Source organism: Cryptomeria japonica, chromosome 5 (assembly GCF_030272615.1).
Source record: "Cryptomeria japonica chromosome 5, Sugi_1.0, whole genome shotgun sequence".
Lineage (NCBI taxonomy): Eukaryota > Viridiplantae > Streptophyta > Pinopsida > Cupressales > Cupressaceae > Cryptomeria > Cryptomeria japonica.
Window position 1 is genome coordinate 603,973,570 of NC_081409.1, and position 17,358 is coordinate 603,990,927.

At 35.9% G+C, this 17,358-nt stretch overlaps 1 protein-coding gene across 1 annotated transcript; it reads right to left on the reverse strand.

Annotated features, from left to right (window-relative positions):
• Nucleotides 1-13,259: 13,259 nt before the first annotated feature.
• Nucleotides 13,260-15,945, reverse strand: LOC131068739 (AAA-ATPase At5g57480). The gene has a single exon (XM_058003986.2). It carries the CDS (start codon nucleotides 15,032-15,034, stop codon nucleotides 13,415-13,417), a length of 1,620 nt encoding a protein of 539 aa, XP_057859969.1. The 5' UTR covers nucleotides 15,035-15,945; the 3' UTR covers nucleotides 13,260-13,414.
• Nucleotides 15,946-17,358: the final 1,413 nt, after the last annotated feature.

A 17,358-nucleotide genomic window follows, 5' to 3' on the forward strand; every position in this document is an offset into this window, starting at 1 on the left:
ACTCTCAAGACGTGGGTACCCCTACTAAATCCAACATCCCTTCAAAATCCAAACATATCCCTTCCCCATCATCCCTTCCATCCATCTTAGGTCCTTATATCCCTTCGTCCTCTATGCAAGGTCAACAAAGGCACACATCTTTGAGAACCTTCTAGTCATCCAAAAGAACTCCATTTCATTCATATTCATCCATGCATTCCTTTCCCCCTCCAAGCAATTTGGATGCCAAGTATAAAAGTCATAAGTCTAGCAATCCACATGTATTCAAGGATCAACATGTCCAATATAATCGACATGTCAAAACAAAGAACAAATTTATCTATAAATAAAAAGAAATATCCAAAAGGCCACAAAGACCCACTGAGAAAAATAAAGAAAAGTCAAAATATATATGGGTTCCTAAATCCCTTGTGCAAGCAATGCACTCCAAGGAACCACAAAAGCATGAAAAATCAAAAACCATGTGGATCCCTAAGCGACTCCTTAAAGCACAAAAGCCTAAAGAAACATCCAACTTGGAATCCAAAGTTGCTATTCCTCCATCCAAACCTCTCAAATTTGTTCCTCCACCACCTTCTTCATCTGTTTTGGGCCCTTATGTCCCAAAATCCATAGCCTTTCCTTCGTCAAAATCTCAATATCCAAAATACATTTTTCCTCCATCAGTCCATCACCCCTCAAGGTGTGTGCCAATGTTGATCTTGCCAACATTTCTGTCCACTAAAGCCCAATTCTTCTAATACCCTATCCATTATCCAATGCATATTTTCCATCCTTCAATCCCTTTGATCCCATCCTTTACATAAATCCTTGCCTTAGTTTCATCTTATTTTCCATGTCCTTATCCTACCAACGTCTTTGAGAATACTTTTAAAAGTGATGGTCCTTTTTTTTTCAAAGGCTACTATTCAAAAAAAAAAAAAGACGCTTGAGTCCTTCTTCCATCCCCTATCATGTGTCCATCTTCTCTTCAAAAAGTCAAAAAAAAAAAAAAGTGAAAAAAAAAGATAAAGAAAAAGAAAAAAAGTAACGCAAAAAACAATTCGTCCACTGGTGAAAACCTGGCAAACAGGTGCCTTGGGCAAGTACCGTGATGAAAACCTAGCAAACAAGCGTCATGTGTAATCTATGAACTTCTTGCATACCGTACTTGGGGACAGGTTTTATCCTATCATATCCTTTTGTCCTTCATTGTTCCATTATCCTATCGAACCCCTGTCATTACCCTCCATTATCCTATTGTCCCTCATGTCCAGTTTCCCTTTACACCTTTGATCTTGACAAGGCTTGAGCATCATGCATCTTGTTTGCAGCTTTTAGTCCATCATAGCTTTTGGTCTTTATCCATTTGCTTATTATAACCTTTCATCCATATTCCCTAGCTTATTGCAACTTTCTGCCACTATCCCTTAGCCTACTCCGACCTTCAGTCCATGTCCCTTATCCATTCTTGGTCTTGCTTATCCTATCCATATCTTATCACTATCCATACACTCTTTTTCATTCCTTGATCTTGATCTGACATAAAGACGCAAAATTTAAACATGGTTTCAAACACCTCTTGACATGTCCCTCATGCCATGTCATTGCTTTACATTGTCATATCTAGTCTCTCATCCCATCATGCAATAGCCCTTGAAAATTGCATCTGTATTGTCTCCATGATAAAAGGCCTTTGTCTTCCCTCTATCCACCAACATTTCAAAAAGCCTATTTATTCACTTGTCATATTCCTTGCCTTGCTAGACACTGGGGGCAAAATCATAAAAATTGAAAAATGTCCTGAAATAATCCAAAAAAATCAAATAATGTCCTTAAAAAAATCATAAAAAAATCAAATAATGTCCTGAAAAAAATCATAAAAAAATTGAAAAATATCCTGAAAAAATCCATAAAAATTGAAAAATGTCCTGAAATAATCCAAAAAAATTGAAAAATGTCCTAAAATAATCCAAAAAAATTGGAAAATGTCCTGAAAAAAATCATTAAAAAAAATTGAAAAATGTCCTGAAAAAATCATAAAAATTGAAAAATGTCCTGAAAAAATCATTAAAAAAATCAAAAACTGTCCTGAAATAAATCCCTAAAAAGTCAAATAAAATCTTGAAAAAAAAATGAACACAAAAAAATTGTAAACACTCGAAAAGCAAAACAAAAATATATCCTGTTTGTGCGTAAGACAGATCACTGAGCATCCCTCCAATGACACGCAATCACACATTGTGCTTTACTAAAATCACGCACTCATAGATGAACTTTTTCAATCAAACCAGACATTCAAACTGATTAAAATTGTCATATCAATCAATCAGCATCAATATCATTCGTCCTTGGCACACTATCATGGGTCTTATACAGGGTGTGGTATACTCGAAACTAGACTGTGTCCTATCTTAGGCGGGGTACCGCATTCTCTGAAACCAGACAGCATGATCGTCTTATCAACACTTTCAACTTTTGACAATGAAGATCAAGATGTTTGTTTGACTTGTTGGAATTAGCGAGTCTTATCATTTACTGATTTATCTTTAATCATGTTCCTATGTTGCTCGATGATGTCACTGAGTGATTTAGAGTGACCGAGATGGTTCATGGTCACTTTCTTTTTTGTTGAGATTGTTGTTTGTGGAATGTTTGTTGCAAACTGGGGCAACTATATCATTGGGTGTCTATGATAAGTACGTTCGCTTTGTGAACACCGCACATACCTCGACCCTTGATGTATGCACCCTAGGATGCTTCACTCATTCCTTGTGTGCAATATGTCTGTCTTTTGCAAAAAGGGTCGCATTTCAGCTTTGGCCTTCAATGCCATGATGCTACGCATCCATTTTGCTACATTAAAATAAAGGTTCTCACCTACAAAGTGCATTAGTGAAAGCAAGTTTTTCTTCGCCTCTAACTGTCCTTTGTCTCATTTCTTCTTACTAACATTTCTTCCATCAGTTTGGGCAGTCAGTTTGGTCTAGTGCTCCAATCTCCAAAAGCATAAGCTGCATCCTGCATCCATTGGTTAGTGCATTTGCATTATATCAAGCATTTTATCCATTTCATATTATAATTGCATCAAAAACACATCCAAATGTATCCATACATGTTCCACAATAAATAGTGCATAAGATATCCATGCATGAAAAGTAAACATATGTCATAACACATTGCATCCCATCATATCAATGCATATCATATGTCAAAATAATATTGGAGTACAAAATTGGACTGTCTGTCCTAAGTATGGCCCGCAGGCTGACTATATAATATCACACTACATAATGTCCAACTACATCTGTTTGTCATAAAGAGCACGTGCCTCTGTCACTGGGTGCTCCCTCTGTCCTCCTCATCCCTGCCATGTCTCAAGGATGATGTCCCTCCTGCCCCTGGTCCTGGCTGTGGTGGTCTCATAGGTCCACTCACCCCCATGCTGCTCACTGACCTCCGAGAGCGTGCCCTGCTCTCTGTCCTCGATCATGCCCGATATGAAGCTGCTCTCTGCTCTAATGGAACTGCACTCTCATAGAGTGTCCTCCAATGGCATATCTCCTCTTCAGTCTCTACCAACATTTGTGCCATCTCACGTGCACTGGCATCCCTAATCGACCCAATATACTCAGTGACTCTGGTTGGTTCTCCCGCATGATCAATGGATACTGTTGACTCTGCATCATAATTGGGGCACATTTTGTCAGTTTTAGGGTTTGCTCCTATGGGCTGCATTTCCTTGTTTCATGTCCAAATCAGGGTGTTTCTAATCTATTTTGCCCTATCCTATCCTTATCCCCCCTTTTCGGATCATTTGCATGCTGTTTTTGACCAAACTTGAGTTCCCAGGGCACAACTGCGCCTGTGTGTTGTATCCTGCGCCTGTGTTGCATTGAACTATGCCTGTGTACCCTACACAAGCGCAGAATACCCCACACAAGCGCAGAAGTCAGTTTTTGCATCCCCTGTGGGCCCCGCAATGTCCCGCAAGCAAGTCAAATTCATCAAATTGACAATATGGATTTTTGAGATACATACCGCTGCTCCCACGTCGTCTGGTCATCTGGAAGTGCGTACACATTCTCCAAGGTGATCTGCCATTGGAATGTTCGCCATCTCTCTGCAAGTGTCCTTTTCCAGAGCAACAAATTCTCCTCTTTAGCTAGTGCAAATGAGCAATTTTCACTCTCTTTGTCTCATTTATAGATCTTTGTCAGTGCATCGATGGACGTGCACTCTCTCCATCTTATGTTGGTCACGGTCTTTTGCACCATCAATTGTTTGTCCTTTGTGTATCCGATCTCTGATTGTCAGTCCGTTCGATCCTATCATTTTTATCGATCAATTGGCCTCTTTTATGCATGTTTCTGGCCAATTCCTCGAGGGGGCATGCATATGTCATTGTCAGTTGTCTGGGGCATTTTCAGTATTGTTCTTTGAAACAATGCTTAGAATCACATTGTCTCAAAGAGGGGCAAAATGTAGATGTCTAGAAATGGTCAATGCTTGCGGAGTCATACTTTAACATTTGTGCATTGCCTTATTTTAGGGTTTTTGCATCGCATTAACATTTCTCCTATGATTCGCACTTGGTCTTTTCATTTCCGAGCATCAAGTCATTCTTCTGCATTCTTCATTCGTCTCGCCTTCGAATTAGGTTTTGTCGACAACAATCTTCAGTCATGATTTTGGTCAATCTTATCGCATCAATGTGTGTGCTTATTTGTCATCATTTTGGACATCATCAATCCTAATTAGGGTTTTGTCCTCTTATCAATCTTATCATCATGCGATCGATTTGTCATCGATCGTTGTCATTTTCAATCTTGTCATCTTGCGATTGATTTGTCATCGATCGTGGTCATTTTCAATCTTGTCGTTTTGTAATCTATTTTGTCATCGATCCTTGTCCTCTTGTCAACTTTGTCATTTTGCGATTGATTTGTCATCGATCGTCGTCCTTCTCAATCATGTCAATTTGGATCAATTAGTCATTGTTCCTCGTCAATTGGCGCATTTCTCAATCAAATCATTTATCAGCATTGGTCATTTATCAAGTCAGAATCATGATCAAATCGAATTGACATCAATTATCCTTTGTCAAGACCTAATTGTCATTCTTGCATTTTCTAATTGATCTTCTAGGGTTTCATGATTTTATTCATTTAACCCTGTTTATCATTTTTCTCTTTAGGATAAATGATTTATTTATTTATCCTAAGTCTTCTCGTCACAATTAAATGTTCATTTAATTGGCTAACTAATTCCTTCTCTCTTTGTAAATTAATTAATTAATTTACCAATTTACTAATTTCTCCTAATTCCTAATTTTCTAATTTTCATCAATTTTCTAATTTCCTAATTTCTAATTCATCTAATGTCCTAATTTCTAATTCTCCTAATTTCATGGGAATGACATAGCAAATTTGTCATATTTTGTCATAATTTGTCAATCAATCAATTTTGACATAGAAATTTGTCATAATTTTGTCAAAATCATCAATCAATCAATCTTGCATAGAAAGTGCAAATTTGTCATAATTTTGTCATAATTGTCATTCTTGATTTGAATTTCCATTCGAATCACATTCATGCTAATCTTGTCTTTCTCCAATTTGTCTATAAATTGGATGAATTTCTTCAATCCCAACTAATCACTTTTTCGAATCCTTGATCCCTGGTCGAATCAATCACGCTTCGAGTATTCTTGCGCTACTATCTTGTCTACTTGCTTTCACATCATGCTTATGCACTTGAAGGTGAGATCCACAAACAAAGCTATTTGAAGGAGAAAGAAGGACAATGGAGCCACATGAAGGAGACATTCAAGTTTGCAATGGTTTGTGTTTGAATTGATGTCTTGTTTTCATGTCTTTATTGAGTGTGTTTAGGATTGATCATTGCATTTTAGTTTCCATGATTGAGCTAGACTAATATTGATTTGCTTTGACGATTTCTGATTTCCTAGCTACATTAATATCCGATACAATAACCGATTAAATATGTCAGCTTAAGGCATTTACAACAATAATAAATCATCTCCATAGCGTGCCATGCTGATCTGGAAAAGATAAACCTACCCGTGTAACCCTAGGTAACCCTGGACCTATTTGCCGGTAAAAGCAAATATGCAAATATGATTATACCAATGATTAATTCTTCAAAACAAAGTGTCCACATGATGTCTTCGACATTACCAAGTGTCTTCCATATCATTCCAAGTGTCGGTGATCATTATATCATGTCGGTGAACCATATACCAGTAACTGTGCAATAGTTACTTGTTTGTCGGTGAATGTTGTTGGATCTCTAGAGTGTTAGTGCTTTAGTAGGTGTTGACATAAATGACAAAACCATACCAAAATACCAACATTGTGGTTGTTTCATTAATGTCGACTAGTTGTTTCAACAACCAAGTCGATGGAGGCTTTATCGACCTCTGCATGTTTGCCACCCAACTCCACAGGCATCACAACGGTCAGTCACTTAGCTCACCGACACACAGTCGGTTCATACTTTATCATTCAACAAACTCATACCGGTACATCCCTTTATCCATGAGACCTTCTTCTTCTGCTAACCGACAGTGCACACTACACAAGTAGCACATTTTCACCTCCACTCGTTTGTGATAACTTTAACATTTTGCCTCTTCATCAAAAACAGGTAGCCAACCTCTAGACCGGTTTATTGCTCTACCGGGTGTTACTCGACATGTTAATATGCACATAGTCTTCATCCCGGTTAATGCCTTATCGGTAGATGACCCAAGTCATGTGTACTGGTAGCCTTCTTTTTGTCTTCTCACTCTCATGTGAATTGCCATCATATTGATCACCCTTTCTTTCTTACTGGTGACCTTGCCAAACCGGTTGACATCAATGACAACTTAATGCCAAAATGCCAACAAAAATCTCATAATAAATTATTATAATGTAGGAAATTACAACTAGAGCAACCACAACTAGAAAAAAATAAAGGAATTGAAACATATCAAAGAATAGGAAGAAGAAGAACTTGAGAGGAAACCACAAAACAAGCACAAATAGAGACATCAATCTCTAAGGTTTTAGATATTGCAAACATAGAAGATGTAGAGATTAAGGATAGTCTCCAAAAATAAAATAAGAAGGGGAGAAAGAAGAGAAGGAAGAGGAAAAAAAAAAAGCGAGAAATAAAAAATATTGAAAGAGGAGAGGTATCAAAGCAATTAGATAAATTGTTATGGTAAATATCATCTACATGTTAGAGTAAATGGCATTTACACATTAAGCTTACTTCGGCTTAGTTGGCATAAGTTAGTTGCCATTAAATGTCATTTTCATGTATTAAGTTTACTTAGGCATATATGACAATTAGTTGTCATATCATAGAGTTTCTTTATGTAACTTGTCATTTAATATTGCTCATAGGATCATGTTAGTTATCCTAGGTGGCATTCTATAATATGAGTCATTTCTCATTATTTATTATTTTCTTTAGGTATTTATTATATTGCATCATGCATTTAATGTTCGTAACAAGGTAGTTGTCTCATCATATAGGATTAAGACACATGCCCACATCTTGGTACTCATACCTCATGCTCTTGCCTATATAACCAAGGCTCATTTGTACATTGTATCATGTCAATTCAATCATTGTCATATCTCATTGGGTATTTCAATTTCATGATCATGCAAGATCATGTTGCAACATTCTTTCGTGGAAGGCATGTTTCTTGGTTGATCCTTTGAAGTATGTGCAACTTCATTATGGGTTCTTTGTTATTCCAACATTTACCCCACCTAAACAATAAGAATTTAATCTAATAAGGGGGATAAAAAAATATACTGGCAAAATAGAAGCAAATAACTTTATCAATTATAGTGACCCCAAGCATCTTGATCCATACTCAACATGATCTCATATTGATTTCATGCAAACATCACCAATCCAAAAGATGGAATTGAGATAAGCTTTCAATAGAAATACAAAACAAAAAAAATGATTTTAATAGAGGAATATCACATTAGAGGAAGTCATAAAAAAGATTATCCAAATACTAAAACTACTACAAATCTATATAGATTCATTTGCAATAGTTTCTACTTAGATATAATGAGCAATACTTTGGTTGTTAATTCACATAAGCATTTGGGAACAAGAAAAATAAAGTATTAAGAAATAGATTATAGAAAAAAATAAAGAAAAGAAGTTGAGAAGATCACAATAGAAATGGGAAATACAACTTGTATCAACAAATCAAGAAGTTGAAGGATACTTGCAATAACATGTGTTGTATTAGTTATGTTAGAAATACTTGTCTTAGTTGTTATTGATGTCAAACCTGGCGATTCGAATTGGTTTAGATATGTTGCAAAATAGTGGAAGATAGGTATGTATGATACAAAATAGTGGAAGATAGGTATGTATGTTGCAGATCAGTGGAAGATAGGTATGTATGTTGTAGAACAATGGAAGATAGGTATGTATGTTGTAGATAGGTATGCACAAATGATACAGATTACAAATCCTAGTTGTTGCATGTTTCATACATGTTTATTGCTCTGAAAATATGTATTGACAATATGAGGATACATTTATCTTGATATGAGATATTTGGTACTGGTTGTGCCAATTGGATTCATGCCCCAATCGTTCATGAAGTCGGATAGCATGGAGATGATTTATTTTAGAGGTGCAGTCCTTCACATCTGTGTCATGATGTAGATGTGGTAGTGCAATTTTGTTATGCGTATTGTCATCATTTGATATTTTTGTATTCATGGTGTTGGTGCTCTGGAAGTCATGCTTTGGATGTTGTGCTCTAGAAATGCATTTGGTTATGCAGTGTTGAGCAGTTTTTTGTGCTTTTATTTCCTTCGAATTCTTGATTCCTAATGACAATCTTTTGATGATTCATTATTCATATCTTCACCTTGTAATGTTGAGTTGGATCGTGGTCTTTATGCTCCGACAACGTGTTATTGTGGAAATTTGAGGATATGCTCTTTCCGGGTTAGGTCGACCTTGAAAGATTATGTTGACATTTTGCTTTAGGATTGTAGCATGTGATTTGAACGTTAAAATATCTTTTGGGAAAATGTTATTGAGGCCAACTTGTTGTTTATTCTTAATGTTACACTCATATATATACATAGGCATATTATGTTTCATGATATAATAGAGAGAGATGTATGAGATAGATGAATTGCGATGAAGTAAGTGAAGAGCAAGGTGGTAAGCGATAAAGCGAAGAAGTTGATGCTAAATGAGTAAAAGAGAAGAAAAGATGTAGTGTGACAATATTTTGGAGCAAGCAAATAGCAAAGAGATTTACAGAGTTTCTTAACTAGATCTACTGCAACAATTGGTGTGTTGTTTGAGCTTAATAGGAACTGATCCCATGCATTAGTAGATGCAATTTTCTTCATTCATTTCTCTATTTTCTGGCAGTGACCTGTTGTAATTTGGGTAGTGAGCCCTCCAGGAAATGAGCCCTTTGGCAGTGAGCCTCTTTTGTAATCCCATATAACTAGTTATATTATCTTGAGAGTTAACCCTCTCCGTGGTTTTTCCCATTTAGTTTTTTCACATATAAAAATATGGTGTCTCTCTTATGGATGTGTGTGTTGTGATTTTTGCTTCTATTGGTTATTTCATTTCATGTTAAGGATATCTAATGTCAAGATAAGTTTCAGATTATCTAAGCAGTTTGTTTTGGTAATACTGATTCAGCCCCCCTCTTAGTATTCTGGTCTGTTCAACAAGTTCTACACCAATTGAATCGAAATTAATGTGCCTCCAAAGACTTAGATATATCCTTTGGGAGCTTAAATCTTCCAATCCTCAAGTAACTAGAATTTTATGAGATAATAAGATGGATCACAGTGTTAGCAACTCCAAAATATATAGAACCAACATACTTAACTATGTAAACAAAGAATAAAGACAATAACACAATTAAATGATTTGGGGTTGTAAGTGAATATATATTTGGTGCTCAAGTTATTCCTACATTAGTGTAATTGTAGCATCCTAAAATTGCACCCCTTGCAATTTTGACCGCATTTGGGTCTTCACCTTAGTGTTTGCATCCCTTGGCCTAATTGAAAACCTGATTGTGCTCATACACATCACAAACACCAAAAAAAATTATTTTGCACTTATCCTGCACCTTGATCCTGCCCTAAAATATGGCAGGACTAGGGTGTGGCGCCATGGTCCTCCCTAAAATGGGGCCCCTCAAAACCCTTTTTCCCATTTCAAATTTGAGTGAGATTTTCCTCTTTGTGTCAGCTAATGTCAGAAAATTAGTCAATTAACCCGACAGGTAGGTATATAAAGAGGATTTCCCCTCTAATTTGAACATCCATCAATTAGAAAGAGCACACATACGTCATCAAGTGATCAATCATTCAAGAGCAATTGAGCATTTTCAGTCTTCCTTCAAGCCTCGGAGCAACAATAAAGTCAAGGATCAAGCATTGAAGTGGAGATCTACATCCTATTTCATGAAACCCTAATTCCATGTGGCTTGACAAGCAAAACTTTACAAGGAGGTATAATCATTTCATTTTTAGTCATTATTTATCATCTCCCTAAAAAGGAGAACATTTTTTTTCAGTCATTTCAAATACATTTATCTCAATTTCATGGTTAATTCCAAAACCGAGGTTTGACCAAAGGCAAGCCCCTATTCCCAACCTATTTCCCTTTCTTTCTGTGTGCAGGATACAGGTGCGTAGCTGTACTTCTGGAAATAAGCTTCAGACATAGAGATGAAACAACCCTTTTTGACGTACGAAAAATTCAGAGGACTAAGAGGCAGTGCCACGGTCCTTGCTTTTTCGGGGCATTTCCATAGGACAGATCCAAATCAACTCATATTGCTCAAATCCAGGTGCATGACAAAATCTCGAGCCTATAGCTTAGTATTTTCTCAGTTTTATCTTCAATTTCAGCACTTTGCTCTAAATCAACATTTCAACTTACAAAAGAGGAAAAAACACATCATAATTAATTAATCCACTTAGTATTCAGTCCTATCTGATTTGTGATTGACTCTAGTGGATTCCTCCTATCTTTTGAATGTAAAGGAATCTCCCTCTAAAAGTGAAAATTGATTTGGTGATTTCTCCTTCTATATTGCAAATTGCCAAATCAAATTTCCCCATTTACAGTAACTATCATAATGACTACAAACAATGAATATGAAAATATTTTAGCCATGGCATGAAAAAGATCAATATATGCTAATGAACTAGGAGGACGTGTGAGAAGGTAAAGGCTACCTATATGCACTCCCTCCCATAGAATTACATCGAAATAGAAAAATGCATCTTGAGAGCAAGACAATGTTTTAGGTGTTGGAAAAATGTTGGTAGGTCAAGAATTGTAAATAAGATAAACCAATAATCGCTAGAAGTATAGTAGCAAGTAGCATCATGTGACACCTTCCATAGAAAATCCAAGAGATATCTCAAGAAAGAGGTGCATGCATGCCTCTCTATGTATCCAAACACATAAATGTATCACACAATGATAAGAAAAGGAATATATATATATAAACGTAAAAAGAATATATTAAATGAATGGATTTGCAAAAGGATCTTATGTTGTCAATAAATATAATCTTTACGTTGTGTATGTTATCTATTGCATTATTTTGATTCCTTCCTATTGGAATAAACTAGGGTTCCAATTTGTTTTTCTTTCATATTTATTTGTTCTAAATGACTTTCCAATCCAAGTCAAGTTCTAAGTCCTTATCTACAATTCACTTAACTATTTGATGGATCCATCGAAGTGCTTTATATCATATCTTTATTCTTGCTAATAGTGAGGCTATTTTATGTCCAACTTGAAAATTTCAATTGAGTATTTTATTAAATTTATTTTTAATTAAGATTATGAAAGTTTGTGTATTCAATTTGTACATGGATTATGACAATTGCTTGAACTTATCTTCATAGTTGATAAGTCTTAGAAGATTGCATCATCCTATGCTCTTGGATGTGGTTGGATGTGTGAAAATTGTTCAAATAAAGTTTTGTTTCAAATTGCATTTCTTTGGTTACAAATTGACTTAAGAGAAGCCCATTCTTAAATTTTTGTTTCAAATTGAATTTCTTCGGTTACAAAATTGAATTATTAAGACAAGAACATTCTTAAATTTTTGTTTCAAATTGAATTTCTTCGGTTACAAAATTGAATTAAGACAAGCCCATTCTTAAATTTTCTCTTCTTTCTTTATCTTTGATTCTAATATCTTCTTTCTTTATCTTTGATTCTAATATCAAAACTGTACACTTCTCTAAATTGTTTTAATTACTTTGATTGAAACTTTTTCTATCAATAAGATCTTAGATTATATATGTTTACATCTCTAGATCTCAACTTTATAATTAAAATATATTTACAAGTAACATTTTATATTTTAATATCTTTACTTTTAATTAAATCCCTTTAAATAAAACAATTATCCTTAATCTATCACAAATGTACTATAACTTCTTCACTTTTCTTTGAAACAAAAAAAACTATCTAACACAAATTTTCACCTCAATAAATATTTTCATTTGTTATATTTTCACATTTTATTTTTTATTTTCAGCTCTTACTCATATATTAATTTAAGTTAATTTTACTCATATATTAATTTAAGTTAATTTATGCTTTATGTGTATATTTTTAAGTTAATTTATGCTTTTATGTGTATATATCTTATTGAATTAAATTTGAAGAAATATTATTTTCTTTTCACAAAAAAAAAAAATCATAATATTTTACTTCCATTAATTCCCCACATCAATTTTAATCCTCTCCTAATCTTATTTCTGTATATAATTAAAAATTAAATATAAATTAATATTTTATCACTAAACTAATTTAATAATTATTTATTGCCACAAAATTACCACTTAAGATTAATCAAGTATCTTATCATTAATTACCCGGTTAGCCATTAATGAATTAATCTAATAATTTCTTAAGGTAACATACTTTATTATTCAGAAAATATTTTATTTTTTATTGAAGAAAGCTTGGAGATAGTTAATTAATTACCAAGCAAATTACAAATTATCTAGACTTGTAATATTTCTAGACATTCTAGAAAGTAAGAATATCAATCAACCCAAGCATTGCAATGAAAAGATTAAAAATTCCATAAAAGGTTTCGGAAGCAATTTGAAAATCCAAAAGCTTTTAACATATAATAACTAGAGAACTTATATCATGCAGAACAACAGGCTGGCTTAGAATACCAACACAACATTTTGGAAACTCGAGCATTAAAAACATTAAAATATAAGAACATAAATTTCAATGCATAAATAGAAGAAGATAAAACAAAAGCAAGGATCTAGCCTGAGCAAAAAGTGGACTACAAAAATTGTGCTTACAGTAGAACTTCAACACGCTACTAAATCAGCTGGATCATGACAAACTATTCAATACATTCAGATTTCTTCTGCATCTTTATATCTCCACTCTTCCTTTCCTCTTCAGAGAGATAATTACTCTTTGCTAGTTTCTCTGCATCTGCAGCTTTATCCTTAGCAATTTGGCTTGCTTTGTAGCACTCAAATGTTTCAGACAATACTTTACCAAAACCCAATGATTCTTCTTTATCAATCTTCTGAGGAGTATCCAGAGCTCTCTTTTCTTGCTCCTCATACTCCTCAATTGGGTTTTCTTCCCTGGTAAAAGAAGATCCATGAGGAGGTCTCTCCTTTGCAGCCTTGAATGCTTCAAACAACTCTTCCAGAGCTCTTGTTGGATTGAGATGATACTTTATGAGGATTTCACTGACATCTGCAGGTGTCATCTGGGCATCCTGAATAATCTGCTCCAGTTTTAGGAACAGTTCATGCTTTTCAAGGCCAAGATAGTTCCTAACTAGAATTTTCAGGGCAGGGAATGTGCAGAATGACATTAAGATGTGCATATCCATCCTACCAGACCTTAACAATGCAGGGTCCAGCTTCTCTATATGATTAGTGGTGAAGACAAATATTCTTTCACTACCACAGCATGACCATAGCCCATCAGTGAAATTCAGCAATCCAGAGAGAGTAATGGAATTGTTGTTATCATCAGATCTATAGATTGGGGACTCTGCTCTACCCTCTAACCTGCAAGGCCTTTTGGAACGGTCAGAGAGATTGAGGGAGCAATCAATATCCTCAATGACAATGATAGACTTGTTAGTAGTCTTGATTAAGAGTTTCCTTAGCTCTGCATTTGTATGGACCTCTGTAAGTTCAAGGTCATATACATCATAGCACAAGTGATTAGCCATAGCTGCAATCATGCTAGATTTACCTGTTCCTGGAGGTCCATAAAGCAGATAGCCTCTTTTCCAGGCTCTTCCAGTATTCTGATAGAATTCCTTCCCTGTGGCAAAGGCCTCAAGGTCTGCAATGATCTCTGATTTCCTAACTGGGTCTAGTGCCAGAGTATCAAATGTGCTTGGATGCTTGAAGGGCACTGATTCCCAAGGTTGAGCTCTGGAATCCATACCTCCTCCTTTAGAATTTGTGTACAACAAGCGGTCTTGATTCTTTCTCCTGATCTGTGAAGCGTGCTCCATGATGTGTTCCAGATACGAATTCAAGACACGCTCTGTATCCTTCTTGTGAATGCATAAAACAAACCCTCTCTTCTCCTCTGGGAGTGGCCTCCATGAAAATGCCTGGTTCTGTCTCTGGGTTACACTGTGCTCCCACCAGATGGTAACCCCTTTGTACTTGTCAACAATCTTATCATTGTTGGCAAGACTGAAAGAGAAAGAGCTTGAGTTTTTAGCCCTGCTGAGATTAACTCTAGTTGCGGAAATGGATGGAGAGTTGCTTAGGTGAAGTTGCACAGCACTATAAAGCTCATTGGTGTTGACACCTTCTACTTCCATGATGTCAAAGTAACTATAGGCTGAGAACCATCGGAGGATATGATGGATGAATTTGCTTAAAGCATAACGAAGCTCAGGGGGAAGTACTGCCTGTATGAGTGTCTGGCTAAAGGCCAGAACACCCATCACAGAAGCCATTGATGTCCATAACTCCATAGCTATCCAAAAACACTGAAAAGATAAGGGAAAGACAATCTATTGGGTGCAAAACTAGAGCAAGAAACAGTATAGGTTTGCTTTGCTGATCAAAACAGGGAGAAGGCTATCAAATTGGGTTTTTGTACGCAAAATTAGTGGTACTTGTGCTCATGGAACCTAAACAAGTACAAAATGCATAAGAAAAATCAGCCCTGGCTGCAAAACAAGAACAAGCACTAGGGGACAGTGTGATTGGTGGACAAAGGAGCTTCACTATAGGGCAATGGATGGAAAATGAAGGCACAGGTTAGAAGGTTCCCGATCAAGACTAGCATCCAGAGTAGTAAAACATGATTCGACTTAAGTAGAAATCTTCATTGTCAGAGCAGAACGGAAGCCAAAACTAAGAAGTATGAATGAAATGAACATTCAGATGAAAAAAACTAGTCCAGGTACTTACTTGAGCTTAAACACAACATAGCAATAGTCTGTCAACTGCTTATCAATGTGCTTACTTACTGGATGGACAGCAAGTTGAAAACCATGGTTAAGCACTTGTCTTGTAAGATTGAGCAGGAAAAGTGCTTACTACACCACAATTAACATAGACAAGTAAAAGAAACTGTACTACCACCCAATACAAGGCCGAAAATGAAGAAACCCAATACATAAAAAAGCCAAATGGGTACCCTATAAATAGGGGATAACCAACCCACTTCAACTACCGCGGGACTTTCAATACTAATCATCAATGCTGAGCCCTCTGAACACGTTAATGAATGGTAACCTGCATGGAAACATTCTGTATTCCAAGGCAGCAGAGAACTTTAATACACTAACCCGAACCCATGAGCCGTCATTTATATGGGAATGGGAATGAACAGTGAATGCATTGCATTTTTGCATGGCACGGGGAATCGAGAAAGGCAGAGGATTCCCTCCGCATTGCTTGCCGTGTACACTTACTTTCCTTATTATTTTTCCAATAGAGTTAATATGCAGTTGAAAAAATATCCTAGAAGTAATTTAAAAGTAAGGTAGACCAATACATGACAGACAGACACATAAAAATGGTGAAGGAATTGTCAATTAAATAGCCCCAAAAACAGCAGTCTGCAATGGGATTCTTCGTTATCTTTTAATTGCTGTCACATGTGATTAAAATATCATCCACCCATCTGACTCCTTCGTGCAGAAAGTTTAGCAGCTTCAAGACTGGGGACCTATAGTACTACAACTTGTTGATTTTTTTATATAAACATAGATATATAGTTATATCAGATGTGTTTGAAATCCATTGGAATGTGTGTTTCCTGATATGTCTGATACTGGCTTCTGCTGCCTTGTGGCAGAATGACTGTCATTGGGAGTGCTACCCAATGTACCTTTCATCTGTGTACAAGTTAGATGCCCAGGAGATTTGTGTGTTATATTCTATCCTAAAATACCATTCCATCCACATATTAGAAGATGAAGAAATTGTCGTTATATATATGTCCTGAAAGTAAGGCATTCATGAACCTGTTCTCTTTCATGGATTTAGTGCACTGCCCACATGGTATGATGAGATTCTGCACTTTTCATGCTGAACCACTCTGAGCAAACCTTGCTGGATCTGCCCCCCTCTGCAGGACAAACAAGGAGATGATAACAAGCAACCACATTGCAATCAAATACAACTCAATTATCACAGCCCTGAAAAAATTCCCTACGAATCATTGCTAGTGGTGACTAGCAAGTTCTAACTTCTAGCCCATTGTTTTGGCCTATTTAGGTCTAGACATGCGTAGACATGCCCCACATGCAACCCAAAATTCATCATAGCTACAACTAATTTCCCCCTTCATGATTGATTATCAGGGAGCAAGACAGTAATTCAGGCTTGTTTTTATGTGGGAATATAACAAGCAATCCCTCTGAGCGGTCCATGTACCTGCAATTCTTTCGCTCAAAGTTATGAAAGCAACATCAGCAAAGGATTCACTTGACAGGGGATCTCTGCTCTCTGCTATCTGCTAAGAGTTGCTTACAAGTCTACTAGTCAGAACAGAGCCGTATCTTCTTAATGACATTGTTCAATTTAGCATATTAATAAAAGTAGAGTGTCCCTTTCAAAAATACCAAAAATAAACTATTGACCCTCAAATAGTGGAAGATCAGGTACCCCAAATGATCCGGGTTTTGCTACCTTGAATTGGGAGACATTGCCCATTTCAATGTGGGATGCACAATATATTGAAGATGGAGAAAATTAGGATATCGAGTCTTAATCAAAAATCTATTGGAATTGGTGATTATGAAATGGCATTGTAAGTAGAGATCTAACCCTATATTCAACCTTT